The sequence below is a fragment of the Puma concolor genome, chromosome B1 (assembly GCF_028749965.1).
Source record: "Puma concolor isolate L17-30 chromosome B1, mPumCon1.1.hap2, whole genome shotgun sequence".
Lineage (NCBI taxonomy): Eukaryota > Metazoa > Chordata > Mammalia > Carnivora > Felidae > Puma > Puma concolor.
In genome coordinates, this window is record NC_141670.1 from 135,680,965 (window position 1) to 135,708,617 (window position 27,653).

A 27,653-nucleotide genomic window follows, 5' to 3' on the forward strand; every position below is an offset into this window, starting at 1 on the left:
TCCATGGACTTTCTTTAGCCTGCAGACATGTTGTATTTGGCCTATAAACTAATGGTCATATCAAATTGACACAAGTGTTATTTGTAGCCAATATTTTAAATTGGAAAATTTCACAAATTGGAGAGACTTCATACAAAAATCTTGGGGAAAGAGATATGGTAGCACTCAAGGTGGGGAGATGTCCCTTTTAGCTAGAGTCTGAGCCCTTTAGTCTACTACACTCACTACCGTTTCCCCCCGCCCCCAACTACCCCCCAGCACTTGTATAATCATATCCTAACAAATTAACCCATTCTTTTTAAGTTAGAAAACAAACATATAAAAGCATCACTAAAATATCTTTTTATTTTTATTTTTATTTTATTTTTTTGAAGGGGAGATGTGATTCCTAGAAAGATACATTGAAAAGAGTACTTATTTTCTACCAATTGTAGGAAAACTGCATCTGGGGCGCATTTTTAAACTATAGATTCCTGCGGAGTCTAGGAAGTATCCCAAAATGTTTATTTTTAACAGATTCATTGATAATTCAAATATAGCTCACATCTAGAAACCACAATCCGCCTTACCTTTTGCCAATGTTTTAAAAGGTACACATAAAAGGAAGCATAATTACAAAGAACTAAAACAATGTTACTAGAAAATTATGCTCTGGCATACTTTTCCTCCCAATGCACTCTACTTAAGCAGAAAAAAAAAAGTCTGAACTTTAGGTACACTTTAGGTACACAATAAAAGTAATTCTGTATTTAGTTTTCAGTATTCATGCTTCAACCAAGAAAACTAGAAAAGAAAGCATGTTTAAAAAAGAATGCTATACATCAAATTTCTATACACCAAAAATCTCTATATTGGAATTTCTCTGCACCTCAGTGCTTTATAAGGAAAGAACTGAAATAGGGTCTAAGTTCCCCTTCCAACTGTAAAAGGATCCAACTTCAGCTATACCCAATCTTTGTCAACCTCAGCTAAAAAATTTCTTTCAACTTAAATAAAACAGTATAATTAGAGATAAGTCATTCATGTTTGCTATTACTGTAAGATATTTTTAACTGGTAATAAAAGAATGGGAATTAACAGGCCAAAAGTATGAGAAATGTTGACTGATAACATAACTTGAGAGAAAAAAAGAAAAGCAAAAAAAAAAATGAAGACACACTATTTAATATATAAAAAAGGAAAACTTTATTTGTATAAATTCTTTTCAAGAAATGTGTACCATATTGAAATGGTACATGTTTCACATTAAGAAAGACTAAAACAGTTTGGCACATCACTCAGTGTTTCCTCCTGGCTTTGGAGACACTACTGAAAATGAAGAACACAGCAGAGCACCCCAGGGAAGGCACCTGGAGATAGGAATAGAAAGCTGACTTCTCTTCAATCTTTGTACCTTTAAATCTTATACGATATATATGTTTTATCTATTCTGAAAATTAAGAAAGCAAACTTTATCTGCGATAATAATTAAAGTCTAGACAACTCAACCCCTTCATAGGGCAACAAAACTGTTTACCTAACAAAAGAACTACACGATCACCAAAACTAATTGTGTGAGAACAGTATACAACTTTTACGTGCCAAAAAAAAAAAAAAAAAAAAGAAAGAAAGAAAACAAAAGTATGTGAAGGCAATTAAGGGAAAAGGGTTAGTAAGTGATTTTAATTTTATATCACAAAATACTTTACAAATTCTACTTCTCTAAATAAGAATAATCGTCAGCCAATAATATTGTGAATGAATTTTAAAACCACATGATAAATTAAACCTTTTTGGAGTTCTCCTATCAGATATTTTTTACACTGCCACATACAAAGCATGCAGGCCTACTGAAAGAGCTGATTCAAAGGAGAAGAAAAGAAACTTTGTTAGCAGTCACCAACAGTTTGGGACTCTGTAAATAACAGTTGTCAACAAATCAAAGAACAATTTTTAAATGCACTAAGAATGGAATGGCAAGTTGGTCAAAGTATTCTTAATGACCATACCTTAATAAGATCATTACTTCTAACCCTGAACTAAGTTATAAATGATTCTCACTATTAAAATGTAAACATGGGGAGGCTGCGTGGCTCAGTAGGTTAAGCGTCTGACTCCTGATTTCGGCTCAGGTCATGATCTCATGGTTCGTGAGATCAAGCCCCATATGGGGCTCTGCAATGACAGTGTGAAGGCTGCTTGGGATTCTCTCCCGCTCTCTCTGCCTCTGCCTGCATGCACGCACTCTCTCTCTCTCTCTCAAAATAAATAAGTAGACATTTTTAAAAAATGAAAACAGGCTTAAGGGAGCAGACTGAAGAGATTCATAATGCTGGCTCTCCCACTTAACCACCTATATTACTTTAGGCAAATGTCTATCTCTGCTTCCTTACCTATAAAAATGAAAATAACAATAGTATCTATTTTAAGGTTGCTTTAAGGAATTAAATTTTTACTACTTAATTAAACAGTACACTTAATAAGTGTGTATTATCTTTATTAAATAAATATTCTTGTAAAACAATAACACAGTCTCAAATACATTTACTAGTTGTCTGAAGTATTGGCTAAGAGAACTCAATGCATTATAATAAGCCTCTTCCATATTTAAAAGAAAAATCTTCAGGTAAAATATAATCTGTTTCTCAACAGAACATTTCTATATGTCATAAGCTCCTCACAACCTAATCTTTGAACTCCTAAAACAGGTTGGTATTCCCTTACATATCACCATTTGGAGGATTTTTGTTTCTTTCTGGTCTTTTCTAGAATTAAAATTTTCATATTTGTATTCTTTTTGTATTCACCCAAAGAATACGAAACTACTAATTTAAAGGGATACATGCATACTGATGTTTACAGCTGGATTATCTACAATAGCCAAATTATAGACAGAGCAATAGCCCAGTGTCCAATGACTGATAAAGAAGATGTGATACATACAAACACACAGGAATATTACTCAGCCATAAAAAAGAATGAAATCTTGCCATCTGCAACAACATGGATGGAGCTAGAGAGTATAATCCTAAGCAAAATAAGTCACAGAAAGACAAATACCATTTGATTTCACTCACATGTGGAGTTTAAAAGAAAAACTAGCAAAGGGGGGAAAAAAGAGGAAGAAAGGCAAATCAAGAAACTTTTGTTTGTTTGGTTTTGAAAGTGAGAGAGCAAAGCAGGGCAGGTACAGAGGAAGAGAGAATCTCAAGCAGGCTCCATGCCCAGTGCAGAGCCCGATGTAGGGCTCAATCTCACAAATGTGAGATCATGACCTGAGCCAAAATCGAGAGTTGGACACCTAACTGACTGAGCCACCCAGGCGGGCGCCAGACGCTTAATTACAGAGAACAATGTGATGGTTACCAGAGGGGAGGTTGATGGGGAGATGTGTTAAATAGGTGATAGGGATTAAGGAGTGCACTTGTGATGAGCACTGGATGTTGTATGGAAGTTTAGAATCACTGTGTTGTACACCTGAAAATAACACAACACAGTATGCTAATTGGAATTTAAATTAAAACTTTAAAAAATACTAAAATAAATAAAACCAACTATATCTCAGAAAAAGAGGTTTTATTTTAGACCAACCTATTAAAGATTATATTAAATGCATTTTAAAACAATTTTTAATAATTTTAAATACACAAAGACTAAAAAAAATAGACTAATTTTTCATTTTTTTTAATATATGAAATTTATTGTCAAATTGGTTTCCATACAACACCCAGTGCTCATCCCAAAAGATGCCCTCTTCAATGCGCATCACCTACCCTCCCACCCTCCCACCCCTCATCAACCCTCAGTTTGTTCTCAGTTTTTGAGAGTCTCTTAATGCTTTGGTTCTCTCCCACTCTAACCTCTTTTTTTTTTTTTTCCTTCCCCTCCCCCATGGGTTTCTGTTAAGTTTCTCAGCATCCACATAAGAGTGAAAACATATGGCATCTGTCTTTCTCTGTATGTATGGCTTATTTCACTTAGCATCACACTGTCCAGTTCCATCCACGTTGCTACAAAGGGCCATATTTCATTCTTTCTCATTGTCACGTAGTATTCCATTGTGTATATAAACCACAGTTTCTTTATCCATTCATCAGTTGATGGACATTTAGGCTCTTTCCACAATTTGGCCATTGTTGAGAGCGCTGCTATAAACATTGGGGTACAAGTGCCCCTATGCATCAGCACTCCTGTATCCCTTGGGTAAATTCCTAGCAGTGCTACTGCTGGGTCATAGCGTAGGTCTATTTTTAATTTTTTGAGGAACCTCCACACTGTTTTCCAGAGTGGCTGCACCAGTTTGCATTCCCACCAACAGTGTAAGAGGGTTCCCGTTTCTCCACATCCTCTCCAGCATCTATAGTCTCCTGATTTGTTCATTTTGGCCACTCTGACTGGCGTGAGGTGATATCTGAGTGTGGTTTTGATTTGTATTTCCCTGATGAGGAGCGACATTGAGCATCTTTTCATGTGCCTGTTGGCCATCTGGATGTCTTCTTTAGAGAAGTGTCTATTCATGTTTTCTGCCCATTTCTTCACTGGATTATTTGTTTCTTGGGTGTGGAGTTTGGTGAGCTCATTATAGATTTTGGATACTAGCCCTTTGTCCGATATGTCATTTCCAAATATCTTTTCCCATTCCGTTGGTTGCCTTTTAGTTTTGTTGATTGTTTCCTTTGCTGTGCAGAAGCTTTTTATCTTCATGAGGTCCCAACAGTTCATTTTTGCTTTTAATTCCCTTGCCTTTGGGGATGTATCAAGTAAGAAATTGCTGCGGCTGAGGTCAGTGAGGTCTTTTCCTGCTTTCTCCTCTAGTGTTTTGATGGTTTCCTGTCTCACATTCAGGTCCTTTATCCATTTTGAGTTTATTTATGTGAATGGTGTCAGAAAGTGGTCTAGTTTCATTCTTCTGCATGTTGCTGTCCAGTTCTCTTAGCACCATTTGTTAAAGAGACTGTCTTTTTCTCCATTGGATATTCTTTCCTGCTTTGTCAAAAATTAGTTGGCCATACTTTTGTGGGTCTAGTTCTGGGGTTTCTATTCTATTCCATTGGTCTATGTGTCTGTTTTTGTGCCAATACCATGCTGCCTTGATGTTGACAGCTTTGTAGTAGAGGCTAAAGTCTGGGATTGTGATGCCTCCTGCTTTGGTCTTCTTCAAAATTACTTTGGCTATTCGAGGCCTCTTGTGGTTCCATATGACTTTTAGGATTGCTTGTTCTAGCTTTGTCATTCTTTTCATTTAATGAGCAATGCATATTCTCTCAATGATGTAAGAAAAAAAGTTTTCATAAAAAATAAAGCAAAACAAAAATTATAGCCATACTTATGATTTACTAAGTTTTATCTTTTTTCTATCTAACATATTTCTATGTTATAAACAACCTCTTACCAACCTAATTTTTGATGATCACAAAATTCCATTGTAAGGATTTAGAATACTTCATTCCTCGTCTGTAAGCTACTTATGTTGTTTCCAATTTTATAACATTACAAATAATGCTGTGATGAGCATGTAAGCAGTTTTTAAAGATTTTCGAAAGGATGCTTTATTATCTTTACATAACAGTTGATAGGAACTTGATGCTATGAAGACCACAGGTTAGAAGGAGACCTTCAGGGGAAAAAAGCTAAAAGGAAAATATACTACCATTGCAAGAACAGTTATTGAAAAGCTCACAATTTCATAAATTTAGATTCCAACACAGACTGTGGAGTTTTCTATACATTTTCTATGCAAACTGAGATAATTTTTTTGCCCCTTCTTGATATTGCTCATTTTAAAAGATTCTATTCACATGAGAAGCTATGGTTAAGATCACTAACTTTGGAGTCAGACACAGATTCAAATCCCTGCTCCACTACCAACAAGCTGTGTGACCTATGACAGCTCATTAAAGCCTTAGTTTTCTCATCTATAACATAAGAATAATAGCACACATTTCATGGGATTATAGTCAAAATAAATAATATTCTATGTGTCAAATTCTTAAAATTGTGCCTAGCACATAGTAAATACACACACAAACAGCATCTTGTCATTTAAACATTTTTAATGTTCAATGTTTAGGTGGTTTCAAAGACATCATAAATATATATGTGTGTGGTTTGTGTATCAATTATTGGCTTAATCTCTAGATTATGATGGCACAGATGCATATTTACATACTGCTAAATTATATAGTTAGTTTTAAAAATATTGTTCAGTCTAAAAAGCTAATTGTCAAAAAGAGAGATAGGAGGTGGCTCAGTTGGTTGGGCGTCCAACTGTGGCTTGGGTCATGATCTCACAGTTCATAGGTTCGAGCCCCACATCGGCCATGTGCTGACAGCTCAGAGCCTGAAGCCTGTTTCAGATTCTGTGTCTTGCTCTTTCTCTGCCCCTTCCCTCACTCTCTCTTTCTCTCAAAAAATAAAATAAAACATTTAGAAAATAAAAAAAAAATAAAGATATGAAAATTTTTGTAATGTCTGTCATTAGGGTAATAAAGAGGATTTAAATAATTTTTTAAAGATTAAATAATAGTTTTAATGGCATCATAAGAAATGAATTTCACTGTTTATATCATACGTTATTGAAACTATTTCTCTTCAGACAGAATAAATTCTTGATTAAGACTTTTTCGCATAACTAAAGGTCAAATATACTTACAAGGATGCTAAGTGAACTAGCATCTAGTGAACTAATTTATAAGCTAGGGTAATATTAATTCTAGCTTTTTTTTCCCTTAGAACTATTTGGTAGTTTATAAAAAGCACAGAAAAGGAAAAGGCGGCAGCCACCACTATGTACACTTTATTAATCAAGGCAATGACAATTAATCCTTTAAATGATTTGGCCAGCTAAGACACTATTTTTAGAGGCCTACACCAAATTTTCCTATTACTTAACAATCAACTAGGTGACTTTAGGCAATCAACCAACTATTTGGAAATAGCCAAGAGTTTTAGTAATATGTTGTTTCAGAAATTAAAGAATAAAGCAAGTTCTGAGTTCGTAAAATACTAAATACATTTTTGAATTGCATTCCCTACATCACACTTGATATAGCAGATAAAAAATTTACTTGTATTGAAAATGGAAAGAAGAGTCTATTGCTAAACTTTTTAGGGGTTGATATCTGCCAATGATAATGCTAACTTCTAAGAAGAGGATTAAAAAATCTCTTATAGCCAAAGCAATCTGCAGACATTTCTAAATAATTTTAAGTTTTGAATCCTATTGGTAACTATCATCATAATAATTAAGTATACAAGCTGACAGGAAAGTCACACTAGTGGCAAAAAAATAATCCAACTATTATAGCAGAATACTAAACAACAGAAATGGATTCTTATTTAAACACTTTTTTTGAATTTATAGCTGAGATAGTTCATTTTAAATATAATCCCCAATCTCAGATTTAGCAAATCAAGCAGTAACTAGTCTACATAGCACTTTCAATTGAAAATCACATGTTACAGAGTTAATATCCTTTGTCAGCTTATTTGGTTAAAGTGGCAGATAGCAAATGATAAATACCTTCCAATCAATCAATAGTTGACTCATTGAGCAAGCTCAGTAAGAGCTGATAAAAAATTACTTCCCATTTGACCCAATCTTCCCAGCCTCGGTGAGGTTTCCTCATTATTCTAAGTCTCATATTCTAGTTGAACATCACAGACTACATTAATACCTATCATTACTTTCCATTTTCTGCAGATTTAGCCCATCACTGTTCAAATTATTCAACTTTAAACTGATAAGACCTGTAAGTCCTTTATCAATCTCCCATCACTTTCCTAACCGTGATTTCTAACCTTTACCTCTCTCCTCAAATCTCCAATTCTTCACCACTACCCAAATCATACTTAAAAACAGGTAACCTTGCCTCTGACAGCACTTCCTGAAGATAACAGCGTTAAGTGTGACATCTCCTACACAACCTTATTTTCATTTCTATTCATCAATAGGCCCACATCTATTTTCATAGCCTTCCCTTCAATCTTATAGAAAAATCACTCTCCTTATGACTAATGCTAACAATTCTACCTAGGGCTCATTCCTTCCCATCCAGAGGAAATTACTGTTTCACCCTTTCTGGTATTTTAAATCACTTAATCTTACAGAATCTGTTCTTTTACCATCTTCAATCCTGCAACTAAATTTTTTTCTTACCTATGAAATCTCTTATATCATCCAAATCTCATCTGTTTTGCCACCAAATGCTATCCTCCATTTTAATTTCCTTGCTATTCCCTCCCCTTCTTATCAGCATAGTAAAATGCTTCCTTTGAAGGTAATAATATTCAGCTGATCATACCATTCTTTTTCTTTTGCTTTTCTTCAGTCATCTTTCTTTGGATCCCTGTGGCATCTGGCACTATTAGTCACGTACTCCCTTGACAGACTCCCCTAATGCACTTTTCTTCAACATTACACTTTCCTAGCTCTTTTACTCTTTAGACACTTCCTTCCCCAGCCCCATACTTTTCTCACTTTCACATGCCATCTTCAGCACTTTTTAAACATTTCCTCTCTCCTGAATTCACTCACTCAAATCTTCTATTCTGTTGATTCACAATCCTCATTCCCAGATACCTATCTACTAACGTCTTCCAACCAGCTCAGGCTCTGGCCCCCAAGTGAACCCTGAGTGAATCATGCCACACTTTCTTCCTTAAAACTTTTATTGCACTTATTCAGTGTTTTATAATATAATGGTTTCCTACATACATTTTTTTAATGTAGATTTTAGGTATTTTGGTAAGAACCATTTTCCTTTCATTTTTCAGTATTCTCAAAAATACAGAAAAAAATTCTGAACACAGAGTAAATACTTTACAACTGTATAATTCGTTTAGACAAGAAACAAAAGACATTCAAGACAAAAATAAATTTATACTACTTATAAAACATTTCTAACCCCCTCCTAAAAAAAACTAAGCTCGGGGCACCTGGGTGGCGCAGTCGGTTAAGCGTCCGACTTCGGCCAGGTCACGATCTCGCGGTCCGGGAGTTCGAGCCCCGCGTCGGGCTCTGGGCTGATGGCTCAGAGCCTGGAGCCTGTTTCCGATTCTGTGTCTCCCTCTCTCTCTGCCCCTCCCCCGTTCATGCTCTGTCTCTCTCTGTCCCAAAAATAAATAAACGTTGAAAAAAAAAATTAAAAAAAAAAAAAAAAAAAACTAAGCTCTAATTGTTACTATTTTAACTATAGTCAGATAATCCTGTGGATATTCTTTTCAACCAACTTCCAAATTTTCCACATATTCAAAGGGATATAGCAGATTTGCCCATTTTATTTCCTTTAAAATATCAACTATTTTTGTCTTAACATGACCTATATGTAGCTACCATGTCTAAAAAGATCATACATAAAAACCAATCTGATACCCAAGTCATAGTCAATGACATAATCAAGACAATGTATATTAGAGAGGCTAAAATTAGGGTGATAAAGAGATAAACTATGTTTTTGTCTAATGATTATTCATCATATGTCTGGCTGCTATTTCCTCCAATATATACACAGCTGAAGAGGGAAGTGAAAGGTAAAGAATTTTTGTAAAGTGAATCAGTGGGCAATAACCTGTATGTGCAATAACTCAGGAAAAAATGCACAAAACCTTGTGAGATAGATATTACTATTTCCATCTTATGGATCAGATCCAAGATTAAATGTCTTATCCAAAACAACTCTAATTACTAAAAGAGCTAAATACAAAACAAAGACTATCTAAATTTAAATTATGTGCTCTTTCTACTACACTATACCACCTAATTTATGTCTGGATGTGAATAAATAAATGACACTAGTTATAGTTTTCACAAAAGCTGAACACTTAAAAATGAATACAAATACATTAATTTTGTTTTGCTAAAGATTAACAATAACTCAATTTAAAATTTCAATGGTAGGTCAAATACTGATTTTTAAAAGTCGTATGAATGAAGACATATTATCACAAGGAATTAAATATCAAACAATACAAAGTATAAAAGTACCAAATAATCTTAATGGCCATGATCCAGCCTGCACAGACAGTAAATAGAGTTTCTTAAATATCCTCTGGGTCAAGACACTTTAATTAGCATTATTTATGTGTTAGATATCAACCGGTAAGTCAATAAAACCAAGTCCCCATCCATCCCCCCACAAAAGCTAGCATATGGTCTATAATTTATCTATGTATACTTCAACGAAATTCCACTAAACTGGAAACAAATGGACATCAGATGTTAGGAACTCTGGCAAGAACAATAATTGAATCCCCAATATCTAGTTTCCTTAATTAGTTTTGGAATGGCCAAGTATCCAGCAAAAAACTTGAATCCCCGGCTTCCCTTACAAGTAGGGGTGGCCAATATAAACAGAAGCCACTGGGTAGGGCTTTCAAGAAAACTTTTGAAAGAATCTGACTCATCTGGAAGGCACACCTTTTTTGGCCATTTCTTCTGTATTCTGTCTGCCTGGAAACACAGTGCATTTTGAGTAGAATGCTGGTAGTCATTTTGTGACCACAGGCCATCTTGAGATGAAAGCCATGCACCAAGGAGGTGGAGAAGAAAAAAGATGTCTGGGTTCAATGCTATGTCTTGAAAGTGCCATACTTACTCTGGAATATTATGGCTGGATTTCGTGATATGTTAGAGAAAAGTAAGTCCCTCCCTTCTTTAGGCCATCCTACACTGTACACTGTATTCAGGTCTCTTGTACTAGCAATGCAATGAAACTTCTAATTAGAAAAAGCAGAACAAGTAATTCATTGCAGTGGTCTTGGATAGGACAAACACAAAGAATACCTCAGGCAGCATTTTTCCCAAATCAGTGCCTCTATTATGAGTGATGCTAAGACATGTACTATAAATTCTGTAGTTATTGCCAAATAAATGAAAAATTATACATATGACATCATCTGGGAGATTCATAAGGTATATCAGTATATTAAAAGTTCTAAAAGTGTTCACAGGATTAGTGGGGAAGTATGCCCACAAACACATTCTAAAGAATTTTAGGTTATGCTACACAACACTTCCAGAGGACACACAAGATTTGCGAATATTAGGTAATAACTCTGTTTGTGAGACTGTGAACATGTACATTTAACTATACTAGAATTTATATATCTGAGAGTGTTATCTTTGAAAATAGATATTTTGGAAAGATACATACACTTGTCCTCAAACATAATGATATCAGAAACATTTTTGGGACTCTCTTTTCTAATTATGCTTGGAGCCATATTTTAAAAATCACTCCTTATTTTATAAGCATTTTTCATTTTAATTCAAATTATCCTCCTTACATGCTCACCTTTCTAAAATAAGAATAAATCTATTATTAAACTGAATCAAAATACTCTTAAAGAGATGTGCCACTAAAAAGGAGATTCAAAGAAACATGCCATAGTTTTAGGGGCACCTGGGTGGCTCAGCTGGTTAAGCATCTGACTTCAGCTCAGGTCATGATTTCAGGGTTCGAGGTTTTGAGTCCTGCATCTGGCTCTCTGCTGACAGCGCAGAGCCCACTTTGGATCCTTGGTCTCCCTTTCACTCTGCCCCTTCCCCACTTGCTCATGCACTCTCAAAAATACATAAACATTAAAAAAAAAAAGTTAAAAACAACACACTATACACTTTAAAAGTAACTCAAAATAGGAGATATATTGTTCTAAAAATGAGTAGTTTGAAAAGAATGACATTTATAAGTTCCACTAACTGTGTAAAAATCAGGCACACATTATATATACCAATGAGCCCAAACAATGAGTGGAAGAAACATGCAGTCCAAGGAACAAAGTAGGGCCATAAAATTTGAAACAAAAAAGCATATTTAAGTTCACACATTACCTTTACCCAGTGCTAAAAAACAAACAAACAAAAAAAAAACCCGAAAAACAAACTGCGATAAATCAAAAGTATGCCCATTAGTATGCAATGGGCACTGCTTTAAGTGCTTACATGTACGAACTCATTTAGTCCTTACAACAATCCCATGAAAGAGGCCTGATCATCATCCTCATTTTGCAGATGAGGAAACTAAAGGACAATAAGGTTAAGAAACTTACACAGGGGTGCCTGGGTGCCTCAGTTGGTTAAGCATCCGACTCTGGATTTCGGCTAAGGTCATGATTTCACGGTTTGTGAGTTCGAGCCCCACGTCTGTTTCTGTGCTGACAGCACAGAGCCTGCTTGGGATTCTCTCTCTCCCTCTATCTCTGCCCCTCCCCTGCTCGTGCTCGTTCTCTCTCTTTCAAAATAAATAAAGTTTAAAAAATTTTTTTAATTAAAAAAAAAAACTTACACAAACTAAATCATAGTCAGAAATCAAACCCCAAGCAGTCTAGCTCCAGAATCTATGCTATACCATGCTATTCTGTCTCTCTAAATCAAGCAGAAGTGGTCAACATCATGCACAGTAGCATCTAAAAACAATTCATATATACTTAAATAGGTATACATGTGTCTATGGGATTTTATAAGGCAATTTTACATGTCATTTAATTTTATCTTCACAGCTGTTCTATGTCAGTATATCCTGTCACTAGATGGACTCAGTGGCATGAATTCGAGTAATTAAAGCTATGTGGCCAGAGACTACTCCATTTATCTGCTGTCTTAGAAATGTGTCCTTTCTGTGTACCACCAGTGCCTTGCAGAGGGTCTGGCAGAAAATAGGAATTCAATATATATTTACTGAATAAAGAACAATTAAAAAGGGAGCTGGGCATCCCATCTGAATGTGGTCAGATTGGTCCAGATTCATCAATACTGGTACTAGAAAAACACTCAGCTAGCTTGGCTCACTAAAAGTGATTCTTTAGTATCCATCCAGAAGAACAGTATTACTCATTTTTCAATTAAATCTTAGTATCTCAATACAATCTTAAAATCCCTTTGAAGTTAGAAGTCTTGGTGTACTAACATAAACACTGAGAAAGATTCAGATAAAATCTTACTTTAAAGACATAGCTCAGTTTGGTCTTCAGTTACACAATGAGTATGATATATTATGTGACCACATTAAAATATTTTTTTACTTAAAAATTAAAGGAAATTCCTAGTAAATTTTAATAATGGAGAAGAGTCTAGATTTCTCATTGTAACTTGAAGAACTATATCATATGAGTGTTGGAGAATATGTCCAGTTGAATATTAACTAAAGTAACAGTATTGCTGGGTACTGTGTAATAACACATTTCCAATTTGCTATTCATTTGTATACACCTCAAAGTAGAGCCAGAATTTTGAAGTTCTGATTGAACTCAACTGAATGGTACATACCTACAATACAGTTTTACCTAGCTTAGATTTGACAACTGAACATTCTTGAACTAAAGTTTCTATTATATTTATTACATATACATATATTTTTAATTTTCAGGGTTTTGTTTTGTATTCTGTTTTAACAAAACACCTATTCAAGCTTTCATGGAGTGCAGCTATAATTCAATTTAGCCTTGGTAAATTTCACACAGCACTTAGAAAACTGAAATACATTATATTTGAATCATTGCCTGAAGCTCATTCCTTAAACTAAGTATAGACACTAACATCAGAATTAAATTAAAACAGATTGTGTGAAGGATGAATTAATACTATGCTCAAATAATTCCATAAAATTACACCTCAGCACAAGAATATGAAAGACATTGAGAATAAATCAAAACCTTACAATAAGGGAAATTTCTGTACCAAAATACTTATTTATTTTTACTTCAAAACTGAATTACGTTATATTCTCCAGAAGATATATCCGATTGCCCTAAGACCTAAAATATTCATCTCCTCATAGTTTATATGTTTAGTTTAAAAACTATACTTCTCTAGAAAAAGTGCATAAGTAATACTTAGCAGTACTGACAAAAACTAAATTTCTTAAAAAGGCTCCCTTATTTAAAAAAAATTCCCAGGCTTTATCTTTCTTCCAAAAAAAAAAAAAAAAAAACAAAAAAAGAAGCAGACAAAAAACACCAACTTTGAATATTTCTACCACATTCTCAGGTTATATAGTCACTGTAACCTTAATTTAAGGTATTCAACAAGAATGTTTCATTTTTGTTCCACAGGCTACATTAGAACTAAGGGGAAAGGCACCTTGGTGGCTCAGTCAGTTAAGCAACAGACTTTGGCTCAGGTCAAGATCTTGGTTCATGAGATCAAGCCCCACATTGGGCTCTCTGCTATCAGTGCAGAGTCCATTTCAGATCATCTGTTGCTCCAACTCTCTCCCACCCTCTCTGGCTCCTGCTTTCTTTCTCTCAAAAATGAACATTAAAAAAAAAAGATCTAAGTGGAAAAGCATTAAAATGATATTGTATACAAAATATTCCACCAGGCATCCTTTCAACAAAATAACTCTCAATGTTCTGGATGCAACTTGTCTGATCTGAGTAGGTAAAAAAGCATGTGTTTATAAAAAAACAAAAGTACCATCTACCTGCAGGAGAAAAAAAAAAAAAAAAGAATACTTTTAATTGAAAATAATTTGGGGGCACCTGGGTGGCTCAGGTTAAGTGTCTAACTTTGGCTCAGGTCATTATCTTGCAGTTCATGAGTTCCAGCCCCGCATGGGGCTCTGTGCCGACAGTTTGGAGCCTGGAGCCTGCTTCAGATTCTGTGTCTCCCTCTCTCTCTGCCCCTCCCCTGCTTGTGCTCTGTCTCTGTCTCTGTCTCTCTCTCAAAAATAAACAAACATTAAAAAAAAAAAAAAAACTTAAAAAAAAAAGAAAGAAAATAATTTGATTCCTTGCCTACTTACACACTAAAGCAATGAAGAAAACTGATTTTTTTTTTTTTAGATGTATTAAGGAGGTGGGGAGGACAGGTGAGATGGAACATTACTGTTTCTTCTAAGCTGCCCATCAGTAGTTAACAAGTGCAAACACCATTAAAATTCATGACACAGTGTTAGCTTCCAATCACCTCAATAGTTTAAGAACTTCATTTTTGTTGAAGGGATGCTTTCCCTTATGGGAAAAACATAAAATCTCTCATGCCTCTGTATGTTCATGTTGAAACTAATATGATGGTTTTCTGTTGGAAAATTCAATCATATTATATGACAACTAAGAGTCTCCATATCTAAAAGAGAAAAAGAAACCTTCACCAAGTATTTGAAAATCCTTGAATCAAATTCCAACACTTCAGGTGAAATGATGGACTTTATTTTCAGATTTGAAACTGTTGTAGTACACAAGGGCAATTAAGCCACTGGTTTGATCCAGGACTTACTGATACAAGTAATACACACAAGGACACTAAAGTTCCACCCCTCAGTTAACTTTGGAAAGGAAACTCTTACAACTAGGTATAGCAGACTGAGAAAAGACGTAATATAAGCATCAAACGTGCAGTATTTCTCCTTATTAGAAAAAAAGTATCAAAAATAACATATTTAAAATGATAAATCTGAAGGAAATGACTATATTTATATACACACCCATTTCAGATGATGAGAAATGGAATATAAATTTGAAAATCTCTAGGTAGTGTGCATCAAACTATACTACAATAAAAATTAAAAATTTTTAAAACCTTCAGGTAACACAGAATTTTGTGATTACAGAAATGTCCTGTACCTGAGCTGTCCAATACAGTGGCTTCTAGCCACAAGTGACTACTGAGCACTGAAAATGTGACTAGTGGGAATGAGAAATTGAATCTTAAGTTGCATCTAATTAAATTAAATTTAGTGATACATGGCTGGGACTACTACATCGGACAGTGAAGCACTAAGGAAGTAGAGGGATTTGTACCTTAAACTCTGATTCAAATAGTAAAAATCCTGTAGATAGACATATACACAGATGTTTCTGAAACATAAGTGTTTTGGGTTTGTTTTGTTTTTTTGTTTTTACTTTTCTGATTTATAAAGAGGAAAGGACTATGCCACACAACATAAAGACGTTGTTGCATTTGTGGGAATCAAATTTTCTACACTCACCTTCTAGGGAGGACTAGAATATTGGTTCACAAATTGGCTCCATGTTGTAATTTCTTAGTAAACTTCCAAAAATATGGATGCCTGGGTCTCATCTCCCCAGGCTTCTGGTTTAATTGGTCTGGGTGGAGTCCTGGACATAAAAATTTTTTTAAGCTACCCAGGAGATTCTAACATGCAGCCAGAGTTGAGAATTACTAAACTAGAAAGAAAATGAGAAATTATTTATTATGCATAGATGCAATATGCGACTGAAGACATTTCTTTGCTGGTAGGCAAAGAGGGCAGCCTTTAACAACCCATATACAGGTCAAAACACCTGAGGGCTAAATATGAGCTTAACATTCTAAACATTCATAAATGATTTGGGTTTTACAATCATAAATTTTTGTGATTACTGAATGTTATTCAATTATGTAAAAGAGATTAGAAAGGAAGGAAATAAAGTAAATATTGAGTATCAACTTGCCCTCGCCACTTTTGTGTATATTATTAATTTCATCCTCAGCATATGCTGGGAGGTAGATATTATTAATTTATTTACAGATGTGGAAGGTAAATTTAAAGATATTCTCTAGGATTTGGACACGTTTATCAAACAGTAAAGTCCACACTCTATATATTATAGTAGAGGGTTCTCTCTGAGGAAGTTTGTTGCAGTAAATTTTCACACTGGAATCAAACAAAAGAAAGAAAAGAAAAAGAAAAAGCAGCATTCAGTGGTAGAGCAAAGGAGAAGGCAAACACACTTAAACAGGTACTTAAACCAGTCCCTGTTCCCGCATTATCTAAGTATCTGATACCCTGGGGAAAACAGCTTTGCCGATGCTTCAAATCTATACCAGCCTCTACACTAGACCTTTTAGGACTTGCTGCCTCTTATCCTAAGAACTTAAAACAACTGATCTCCTACTGTCTCATAAGCTATTAGCTATAGTCACACATTCTTTGGACAGGATAGAACAAGACGCTTATTCACAGCACCTGACACTAAACAGGAATAAGATAGGGGTTTTAAAGAGTTTTTCATTTTATTTTTTCATTTTTATCATTTCATTTCATTTTAAAGACTTTTAAAATGCTGTAATCCTTTTTTCCTCCACTCCAAGGATTACAGGAACTCCTCACAGAGCAGTTTACAGACCACAGTTTTGATATGATCATACTTACAGTGAGTAAGGAACTCTTATTTTATCCTAGGTCATTGAAAGTCTTACATTAATTTACTCATTAAAACAATGTTTTAAAAACTTGGTTCCTGAGTTGTTCACTGCATCTTAATTTTCTTTTTCTTTTTTTTTTTTTTAATTAAAAAATATTTATTATTGACAGAGAAAGACAGAACATGAGCAAGGTAAGGGCAGAGAGAGAGACACAGAATCCGAAGCAGGCTCCAGCTCTAAGCTGTCAGCACAGAGCCCCATGCAGGGCTTGAACTCACAAACCACAAGACAATGATCTGAGCTGAAGTTGGATGTTTGACTGAGCTACCCGGGCGCTCCCTCAATTTTCAAATTAAGGCAGAAAACTTCTCAGAGGAAAAAAAAAAAAAAGAAGGTAAATCCAGAACAGAGGCCCTCACCCTTCCCAACAGCACTAATCCTTCTATCCCAAGACTCAAGATCTTTCTTCCGTTTTCAGGCCCCTACCTTGTAAAGTGACATTAACTCAAATGAGTCACATTTGGTTACATTAGAGGCCAGAAAGGAGAATACCTTCAACTCACTGTTCTAATTAATGGCACAGACTTCTTCCAAAGCCTGTTCCAAAATAAGAATATGTTGACAGGATTAACTCCTAAATGCACTGGCTTGGTGTATGGCAGTGTTTCTTTTCCATTTCAAATGGTATTAATTACTACTTAATTATACCACAAAACATGTTTCATAATTTATTTAAAAATTACAAACTCTGTCAAAGAGAAAACAGCAGCAGTAGCTTAATCCCCAGCAACCTTTTTCCCCAGTATGTTTAAGGCTGGTAAGAAGATGAGCTAGAAAAAAATATACTCAATTGATACAAGAGAAGCTACAAGACTCCCCCATCCAGTCCTTAGCCTATTAAAAGTGGAATAAAGCAGGGATTTGACCTGTTTTTTTTTTTTTTAATAAAGGATACATAAACTCCATTCATTTAAAGAATGACACCTATCTACCCAGAAACAACTGATTAGCCAATTCTCACACTCACTTCCGGCATTTGAGGCACGCCTCCAGAAAAAGATAATGTAAGTTCTACAACTTTTGACCCCAATCATAGTGTCAAAATTCATCCTTTAAATTGACATTGGTTTTAACAGTTTGTGTATGTGTGTGTGTTACTTGTGACATGAAAAGTTACTTATAAATATTTTTGGATGCTAGTAATCACCCTCCAAAAACTAAGTAGGCAAGTAAAAATTTTGGTGGGGCAAATGTCGATTCAAAAGACAAACGCACACAATGGTAAAAGAAATAATTCTCTAATTGTAAAAGTGAAAGTCACTACAAATTAAACCCTTTTCTTAATAACTAACCATAGATACTTTTCTAGTTTTAATTCCAGCTTCCATCCTACCCTTTCCCCCACGCATACAAAGCCTCTAGGACATCAAAGTCAGAACACAACGTTATTATAAAAAAGTACAATAAATTTAGGGTTGGTTAATAAAGCAGTTAGTTCGCCTCTGTATGAACTCACTGAATCAATACAAGCATAAACTGAATAAAAATGCTAATGATATTAAAAGGAGAAATAATGTTTATCAAAGCACCACCCAGAAGCAACCAGTGAGCAGGTAGCAAGTTTTCACTTTGATCCTGCCAACCCGGTCATCACAAATTTGGGGAAATACCAACACTTGTTTCATAATACAGCAACTTTTCTAAATTTTCCCAACGTTTAGTAAAACTCTGTAGATGTAAATTTTAAAATCTTGCTAATTAGTTACCAGCGCCCTTCATCCCACAGATCAGGTGTCCTACATTTTGTTTAGGTCCCCGCCTTGAAAACAAACCCGATTGCCCCATTTTCTGAGAGGTAAACTCCGCTCCAGGCAGCTCCCTATGAAGTCACCGCGTTTGTTGTTTCAAAGATGCAATTAAACGAACATGACACAAGGCCGTCGAAGAGATTAGTTGGAAGTGTGTGGAGGTGTCAATCACATATGTGTAAAGCAAATGAAAACTGCATTGCTACAACTCTATTTTAGTGGTAATAGTTCTCTCCATTCCCCCTTCTCCAGTATATTCACAATTAAACTTTTTAAGAACTTTCTCGACTTTCGCAAACTTTAGCTTTCCAGCTTTTTGTACTAAGTATCATGTAATGAGCAAAGGCCGGGTAAGTGGCGGGGCAGGGGGGGCGGGGGGCGGTATTTAACTGGGACACGGAGAGAAAAGCAATAAAAGAGCTTGCATCAGGCAGTGTCTCTCCCTCTGCCCCCTCTTCCCCCCTTCCCACCCCTTCTTCTCTAAGCCCTTACATATACACATTCTTCTGGGCGGCCTCTAACCACACCATGTCCACAGTCATTTACAGAAATTAGAAACAGACTCCGGGATCCCTTCCCACAGCACGCACAGAGCAGAGCTGTACTAGCAGGATGGGGCGATGTCACTCCCTACTACCCCACAACCTATTCTTACGCCCCCTCTGGGGTTTCATTCCCAGGAATCCGGCCGAGAAGGTGGATCTAGAGAATTCACAGTGAAACTTCGCCTCCTCCTTCCCCACGCCAGCCACCCCACCACGAAGACCAAAGCAAACTTCCTTTCCCAGCTGGGCAACAGAAGAGTTGATTGCAGGGGCAAGAGCAGAAGCCGAGAGAGGAGGAGGACAGGGAGCGTGGTGTACTTTGTTCTGCACTTCTGCATATCCCCAGCAGAGCCCAGGGCTGCTCTCGTCCTTACCCGCTCGTCCGGAGACCCGGTCCTGCTACTGGAGCGCGGGGCGAGGGCTGAGGGGACGCAGCGTTGGGGCGGGCCGCCGGCAGCCGCCTGGGGCGCCGAGAGCCACCACCTCTTCTCCGCCAAACGGCTGCGGGCGTGGGCCGAAGTAGCTGAAGAAGGAGCCTGGGGAGGGGGCGAAGAGGAGCAGCATCTCCTCCTCCTCCACGCCTCGGAAACACCCCTCCGGCGGCGACCCCGACCGACCGCCTGACCCCCGAGTGCTGGCGCACCCTCTCTGCGCTCCTGTCCTGTGCGCGCCTCCTAGAGCTTCGCCAAAATCCTCCGGCGGGGGGCGGCTCAGCGCCTGCAGCCGGCTCCGAGCGTTGCCGAGACGGCTGAGGCAGATCGGGGAGCTAGGGAGTGCTGCGCGCCAGCAAGCCAGTCTCCAGGGGCCGCGACCATGGTGTGTGACCCTCGCCGCACCGCGGCCGCCGGAGCTACTAGCACAGCTCCGGCTCCACCTCAGGCAGCCGGCACGGCCCCGCCCCCATCCCTGTCACTCAAGCCTTTTCCCGGGCTCTAGGAGCACCGTCGATCGGCGACCCTGCGCTCCCCTCCGCCTCATTGGCCTGCCAGGCATCCAGCCCCGCCCCCCTCCCCAGGGACGAGGTCGCCCGGGAGACCAGCGCCCCGGTTCCCCTGACAACCGGTGCCTAGGGCCTGGCTTTTAGCGTTCTGGCTAACCAGAAGCTCAGGTTGATAGCCGGGCGGCCAAGTCCCTAGCCCCTGCACGGTGGACTCCTACTTTTAGGCCAAGCCGAAAACGCCGCCGACCGCCCCCGCGCTTCCAACTTCAGAAACAGAACTTTATGGCCCTGGGGAGTGTGAGGGGAGAGTGAAAAATGTCTAACTGCTCGCTCTTTCCCTGTGAATCGAAGTGACCCCTCCCCCACCTTGCCCTCCCTTGCTTCCAGCCTTGTTTCCATACTCTCACCGGGCGGATTTGGGCTTTGAAAGGGTGAGGAGAAGAGGGGAGAGAGAGAAAGGGGTGGGCTCTGCCAGCTCCCTGCAGCAATATAGCAACTTGGAAATGGCGGGGTCAATGAAAACAGCTCGGTGAGTTTTCCCACAGCTGTAAAGTGATCTTCAAAGGTGTGCTGGCAGCGCTGCGTCAACCCACATGCCCTCGGGAAAACTCAAATACTCATATTTGGGGGGGGAAGAGTATGTAAATTCTTATGTTAAAATTCCTCTGAAACTAAGATAATCCTAAAGTTAAAAAAATTAAAAGGTTTAACGTAATCGAATAAAATAGAGAATATCCAATTTTCTATGTAGGACTACACATTGCGACTTGGCAAAGTAGATGTCCTAGCAGCAATTCCCCTCCTGCAAACAGATTTGGATTTCAACAATCAAGAAGGAAGTCTTGCTGAATTCAAGAGCAAACAGTATCTTGTCATTTGAGTTTCAAAAGTTTGGGTTAATTCTCGGAGATATAAGGGTAACCTGGGCCACTCCGGGAAGGGGACCTGGGGGTAAATGTAGTCCTGGACTGACAGCATTGAGCCCTAGGTGAATCTAAACTTCTTGGTTGGCTCCAAAATGGAGAGATCTGAGGCGAAATTAAAACTGCAGTCCTAGGCTCCCTAACCCCTGAGGCTGCTGTACATGTATGATGAATGAGGGAATTAATAGTAATGATTTACCTCTGGCGAGCACTCGAGTTTTCATTATCTCATTTACTAAATGAATAACTGTGATGTATGTGTTCAGTCAAATATGCCTTGCAAGTATGCGCTGAATGTAATTACTCACAGTGCTAAACACAATGGAAAATGCACAGCGAAATTTTGAGATAAGGTCCTTGCCCTCAAGGAGCTAACCACAGAGCCCAAGAAAAGTAGCATTCTTGAAACAAATTGAGATTAGGGCTAGAATGTGCAGCTAAACTGAGTACAGGAGCAGATGAAAGAAAGTCTGTGGTAGGTAGAATGGACTCTATCAGTCACATTAAGGAGCAGGGGAATTTAAACTGGGTTTTGAAGGGTACCTAGTGGGATGAATGAAGCACAGAAGAGGAAACAGAAAATTGAGGGAAACAACGTAAAACCAAAGTGCAACAGCAGGAATAGAGTGGTGAAAGTAGATAATAGTAGAATAATAGAGACCAGCCCAGTCAAACTGGAGACAGAAGTGAAGGATTGAAGTCCTTTCCCTAGTCCTTCCCCCATTTTCTGATATAGGAATTTTTTTTAAGTATTCTGGTTGATGTATCAGGGTGGTAAGGTAGAATATCTGCCTCGATTTGCCATTGAAAGAAAGCAAATGCAAATTCAAGTCAGAAGGAAAGTGTAAAGAGTAGAGTGTTGGCAATTTTCACAAAAGTAGACAAACCACAGTGTTGTGAGCATTTTTTTTTTCCATTAAGGCCATTTCAGGTGGTTGCCCTCAAGGCCTTTTCACCAGTAATCCCTCTGTTTTGTATAAGCTAAAAGGCTGGTTTTAAAATAAATGGCTGTGATACCAAAACCTGATAATACAAAAGAGAAATCTACAAATTAATCTTCTTTTTGATATAATGGAAAATGAAAATACATACCTAAAATACAATTAGAACACAGAACTATGTCACAAATGCTATGGCAAAATTAAGAGGCATTATGTATCTGTATGAATGTTTCAACTGATAATTAAAAGTATTTTGTAAAATCTAGCATCATTCCTTAAAAACTTTTAAAGAATTTAAAATAGATAATTTAACAATATGTATTTTATACCAAAGCCAGAAACTTGCTTTATAATGGAACATTGTAATTATTCCCATTGAAGTCAGAAACAAGGATATGATAGCCAATCCAATGAGACATGGAATAGAAATACAAAATTAAATACTGAAAGTAGATTAGGATTGTCATTTGTTTGCAAATTATACGAAAACTCCATAGATCAATTGAAAAACTTTTAAAATGAGTTAAGGTAACCAGTTATAAAAATTAATATACAAAATCAACAGCTTTCCCATGTACAAACCCTAACTAGTTAGAACATACAATATAAAAAGTATCCTATTTATAATAACCACAATTAAATAGCTAAAAATGAATACCAAAAGAAATTAATAAAATTTACTTTAAAAATGATGGCCTTATGACACAAAAATGTTTGAATAAAGAAGAGATATACTTTTAGGTTAAATACCAAGACTCAAACATCATATAATTATAATATCTTCTACAAGTAATCTACATACCTAGTACAATTTTAACCAAATGTGTAACAATACGTTTGGGAATTTGAGAAAATACTTTCAAAATTCATTTGCAATATTAACCTTTTAGAAATAACCAATGATTATGGCACAAGAACAGACACTCAGATCAATGGAACAGAATAGAGAACCCAGAAATGGACCCACAAACGTATGGCCAACTAGTCTTTGACAAAGGAGGAACGAATATCCAATGGAATAAAGACAGTCTCTTCAGCAAGTGGTGCTGGGAGAACTGGACAGCAACATGCGGAAGAATGAACCTGGACCACTTTCTTACACCGTACACAAAAATAAGCTGAAAATGGATGAAAGACCTAAATGTAAGACAGGAATCCATCAGAATCCTCGAGGAGAAAGCAGGCAAAAACGTCTTTGATCTTGGCCGCAGCCACTTCTTACTCAACACATCTCCAGAAGCAAGGGAAACAAAAACAAAAATGAACTATTGGGACCTCATCAAAATAAAAAGCTTCTGCACAGTGAAGAAAACAATCAGCAAAACTAAAAGGCAACCGATGGAATGGGAGAAGATATTTGCAAATGACATACAAGATAAAGGGTTAGTATCCAAAATCTATAAAGAACTTATCAAATTTAACACCCAAAAAACAAATAATCCAGTGAAGAAATGCACAAAAGACATGAATACCCACTTCTCCAAAGAAGACATCCAGATGGCCAACCAACATATGAAAAAATGCTCAATATCACTCATCATCAGGGAAATACAAATGAAAACCACAATGAGATACCATCTCACACCTGTCAGAATGGCTAACATTAACAACTCAGGCAACAACAGATATTGGTGAGGATGCAGAGAAAGAGGATCTCTTTTGCACTGCTGGTGGGAATGCAAACTGGTGCAACCACTCTGGAAAACAGTCTGGAGGTTCCTCAAAAATTTAAAAATAGAACTACCCTGTGACCCAGCAATTGCACTACTAGGTATTTACCCAAGGGATACAGGTGTGCTGTTTCAAAGGGACACATGCACCCCCATGTTTATAGCAGCACTATCAACAATAGCCAAAGTATGGAAAGAGCCCAAATGTCCATCGATGGATGAATGGATAAAGAACATGTGGTATACATATATACAATGGAGTATTACTCGGCAATCAAAAAGAATGAAATCTTGCCATTTGCAAATACGTGGATGGAACTGGAGGGTATTATGCTAAATGAAATTAGTCAGAGAAAGACAAAAATCATATGACTTCACTCATATGAGGACTTTAAGAGACAAAACAGACGAACATAAGGGAAGGGAAGCAAAAATAATATAAAAACAGGGAGGGGGACAAAACATAAGAGACTCTTAAATATGGAGAAGAAGCAGAGGATTACTGGAGGGGTTGTGGGAGTGGGGATGGGCTAAATCGATAAAGGCATCAAGGAATCTACTCCTGAAATCATTGTTGCACTATATGCTAATTTGGATGTAAATTAAAAAATAAAATTAAAAATTCTGAAAAAAAAAAAGCTCATGAGGAAATGGGCTCAGTCATTTCTATCCAGCACATTAAATTAAAAAAATTTTTTTTTTCCAACATTTATTTATTTTTGGGACAGAGAGAGACAGAGCATGAACGGGCGAGGGGCAGAGAGAGAGGGAGACACAGAATCGGAAACAGGCTCCAGGCTCTGAGCCATCAGCCCAGAGCCCGACGCAGGGCTCGAACTCACGGACCGCGAGATCGTGACCTGGCTGAAGTCGGACGCTTAACCGACTACGCCACCCAGGCGCCCCGCAGCACATTAAATTAAATACCAGGTACAGTATATGATAAATACCAGGTGCAATATATAATAAAAGAGGAACGTGTATCATTCAATGAATAGTGTTGAGAAATCTAGCTATTTGTTGTGTACCTTTTCAGGCACACACACACACACATGTTCTTTTTTGAAGTAAGGTTAGCTCACGTACTTATCTAATGCTTTTTTTAAGCTTTGTAATATCTCTTTGATCTCTATCATCAGATCCTCTAGATACACCTAGCTCTTTTGAATGGCTGTTTAATGTTCTATTGCTTAGATATGACATAATTTATTTAACTCCTCCCTTTTTAATGGACATATAGGTTATTCCCAAACTTCTGCTATTCCTTACAATTAGAAATCCATTTCTTTGTACTTGGTCCTGTCTTACATGTGAAACAGAACTGTAGGTTTGGCTTCTAGAAGTATAGTTGCTGGATTAAAGAGTAAGCACATTTTACATATGATAGACAAAACCAAGCTGCCCTCTAAAGAAGTAGTACCAATTAGTCATCCCAATACAGGTGGAAAGTTTGATAGCTCCTTTTGTTTCCCCACACCCTCACCAATATGACATTATCAAACTTTATTGATCTTTTCCAATCTAATAGGTACAGAATGCTGTCACATTACAAGTATAGTTTGCATTCTCATATGAGTATTTTTTGTATGCTTACAAGCCATTTTGTTTTCTATTACAAAAAATATTCTTCCATTTTTTTCTTCTAGACTTTCATGGCTTTGTTTTTCACATTTTATTTTTTGATATGTATGGAATCTATTTTGGTGATAGCAGCAGATACCCACTTGCCTCCCAAATCTTAAAAGAATTTGTTAATTTTGCTACATAGAGTACAAAGCTTCTAGATAGTAATGAAAACAACAATGAATACAAAATTTACAAAAGGAGAAATTCAGAAAAGCAATGAATATTTGAAAATAAACTGTATACAGTTTATACACCGTTGTCTATATACAATTGTATAAAGAAAAAAATAAAAATGAAATTATCTACAAGTATCAAATTATCTACAAGTATCAAATCAAAAAGATTTTAAAGACTTATACTATCTGGTATTGGTGAAAACATGTGAAATAGATACCATCCCATGATTGTTTGGTAGGATTACAGTTTCACTTGTTCCATTTGGGAGTGTAGTTGCATTTTCTTTCATAATATATAACGTTTATACCCATTTGCTGATTCCACTTAGGACATTTGTCCTAAATATTTACATATATAACCAGAGATATGATCAAGAATATTCACTGCAGTATTGTTGGTAGTCATAAATTTAAAAACAGAACAAATGTCCATAACTGCAGAATGATTAAATAAAATACAGCCACCCATATATATTATCCAGTGACAAAATAAAAAATAATATGATTTCCATTAAAAAATACATCTATCTATATATACTGCAAAATTTATACTAACAGTTTCTCTGAGGATTAGAATTACGTAAACATTGCATTTCTGAAAGGTTTTTATTTAAAATCTTTACAACATGTGTGTGTTACTTTTGTTAGAAAAGGTCTAGGGTATTAAGAAGACAAACTGCCAGATATAAAATAAATAAGTCATGGGGATGTAATGTATAGCATTGGGGCTATAGCTAATAACAATGTATCATATATTTGAGAATTGCTGAGAGTAGATCTTAAAAGTTTTCATCATAAGAAAAAAACTTTTCTATAAATTAATTAAATTTAAAAAAATTCTGTTCCTCTGTGCTAGTAGCCACATTTCAAGTGCTCACTAGCCAGCCTTGTGTGGCTACTGGCTCCTGAATGACACAGCACAGATGCAGAACATTTCCATCATTACTGTAAGTCCTATTGGACAATGCTACTTTAGAGGCTAGCATAGCTGATTTTTCTCTTAAAGACTAAATAAAAATTATTTCTCTTTTGCCAGCTTCTGTAAATAAACAAAAAGGTCAGCAGATTATCACTACTAACATAAAGAAATTAAACAGCTGGACTTAACACAGATTTAATTGGGCTCCCAAGTGGTTCATGGACCTCAGAATATTCATCATTTAGAGACCAAACTTGTGTCTCACTTTAAGTCAGGAATATTTTATGTGGACCCATGGATCATCCCTTAAGGATCCCTTAAGGATCATCCCTCCTTAAGACTGTATTCCAGATCTGTGTGTTTGTGCATTTTTCTAGGGAAAGTATCTATACATTTCAGAAAGTTCAGAAAGGTAAATTTTATATCTTTTCAAAATGTTAAGATTGTGTGCTTGAAATGTCAATGGTTTTAAAACATCACCTTTACCTCAAAGGTTGAAATGAATTCTAGGCTAATCTAAATCTGTAAATAGCAATGTTTTCCCAGCTGGCTTCTTGTGTTCATCTCAATATGAAACATTTGTATTCCGGCTTGTACTAACTGTGTCAGTGTTTTTCTTCCTTTAAGCCCAGAAACATATTATTCTTTTTTGCTTACAGAGTAAGGACTGTGATGGGAACTTTGCCCAAGGGAGAAGCAGAAGCAAGATAAGTAATCCACCAAAACATGAGCAGGTAATTGGAGCACAAAGTCTGACAGTGCTTAAGAAGACTTTGTGAGACAGTACTGACACTTCCAAGTGAACCAAGAATTAGCTGGGGAAAAATGCAGCAATGGAAACCAGATAGGACTACAATTACCCTCAGGTCCATTGAATAAACAGGTTATTTTCTTTTGGTAGTGGTTGAACTCTCTTTAGAATGTGAGAATTCCCCTAGGATGTAGAGTTACATGACAGCAATGGCACAGATAACTCTAAACATTGGGAGGCAGCCTGGTAGCTCAGTACTATGAAAGAGCATAGCATTTGCACTCAAAAG

General features: G+C 36.8%; 2 protein-coding genes across 11 annotated transcripts in view; one reads left to right on the forward strand and one right to left on the reverse strand.

The window, feature by feature from the left end:
* Positions 1-20,283, reverse strand: part of PTPN13 (protein tyrosine phosphatase non-receptor type 13) — a 229,600-nt gene extending 209,317 nt beyond the window's left edge. For 7 of the 10 annotated variants that reach the window (XM_086704646.1, XM_086704647.1, XM_086704645.1 and 4 more), the window contains exon 1: positions 19,793-20,283. Coding sequence is in view for 2 of the 10 variants with exons in the window: in XM_086704648.1 (XP_086560774.1) it covers positions 18,832-18,910 (79 nt within the window). In the remaining 8 variants the exon portion in view is untranslated. Of the gene's footprint in view, positions 1-18,831; positions 19,166-19,792 lie in introns of those variants that run through there. The other 3 variants (XM_025922284.2, XM_086704648.1, XM_086704649.1) reach the window with 3 other exon arrangements.
* On the forward strand, positions 19,332-24,554 carry LOC147581898 (uncharacterized). The gene is made up of 2 exons (XM_086704664.1): positions 19,332-20,887; positions 23,113-24,554. Exon 1 carries the CDS (start codon positions 19,494-19,496, stop codon positions 20,040-20,042), a length of 549 nt encoding a protein of 182 aa, XP_086560790.1. The 5' UTR covers positions 19,332-19,493; the 3' UTR covers positions 20,043-20,887; positions 23,113-24,554.
* The last annotated feature ends 3,099 nt before the right edge of the window (positions 24,555-27,653 follow it).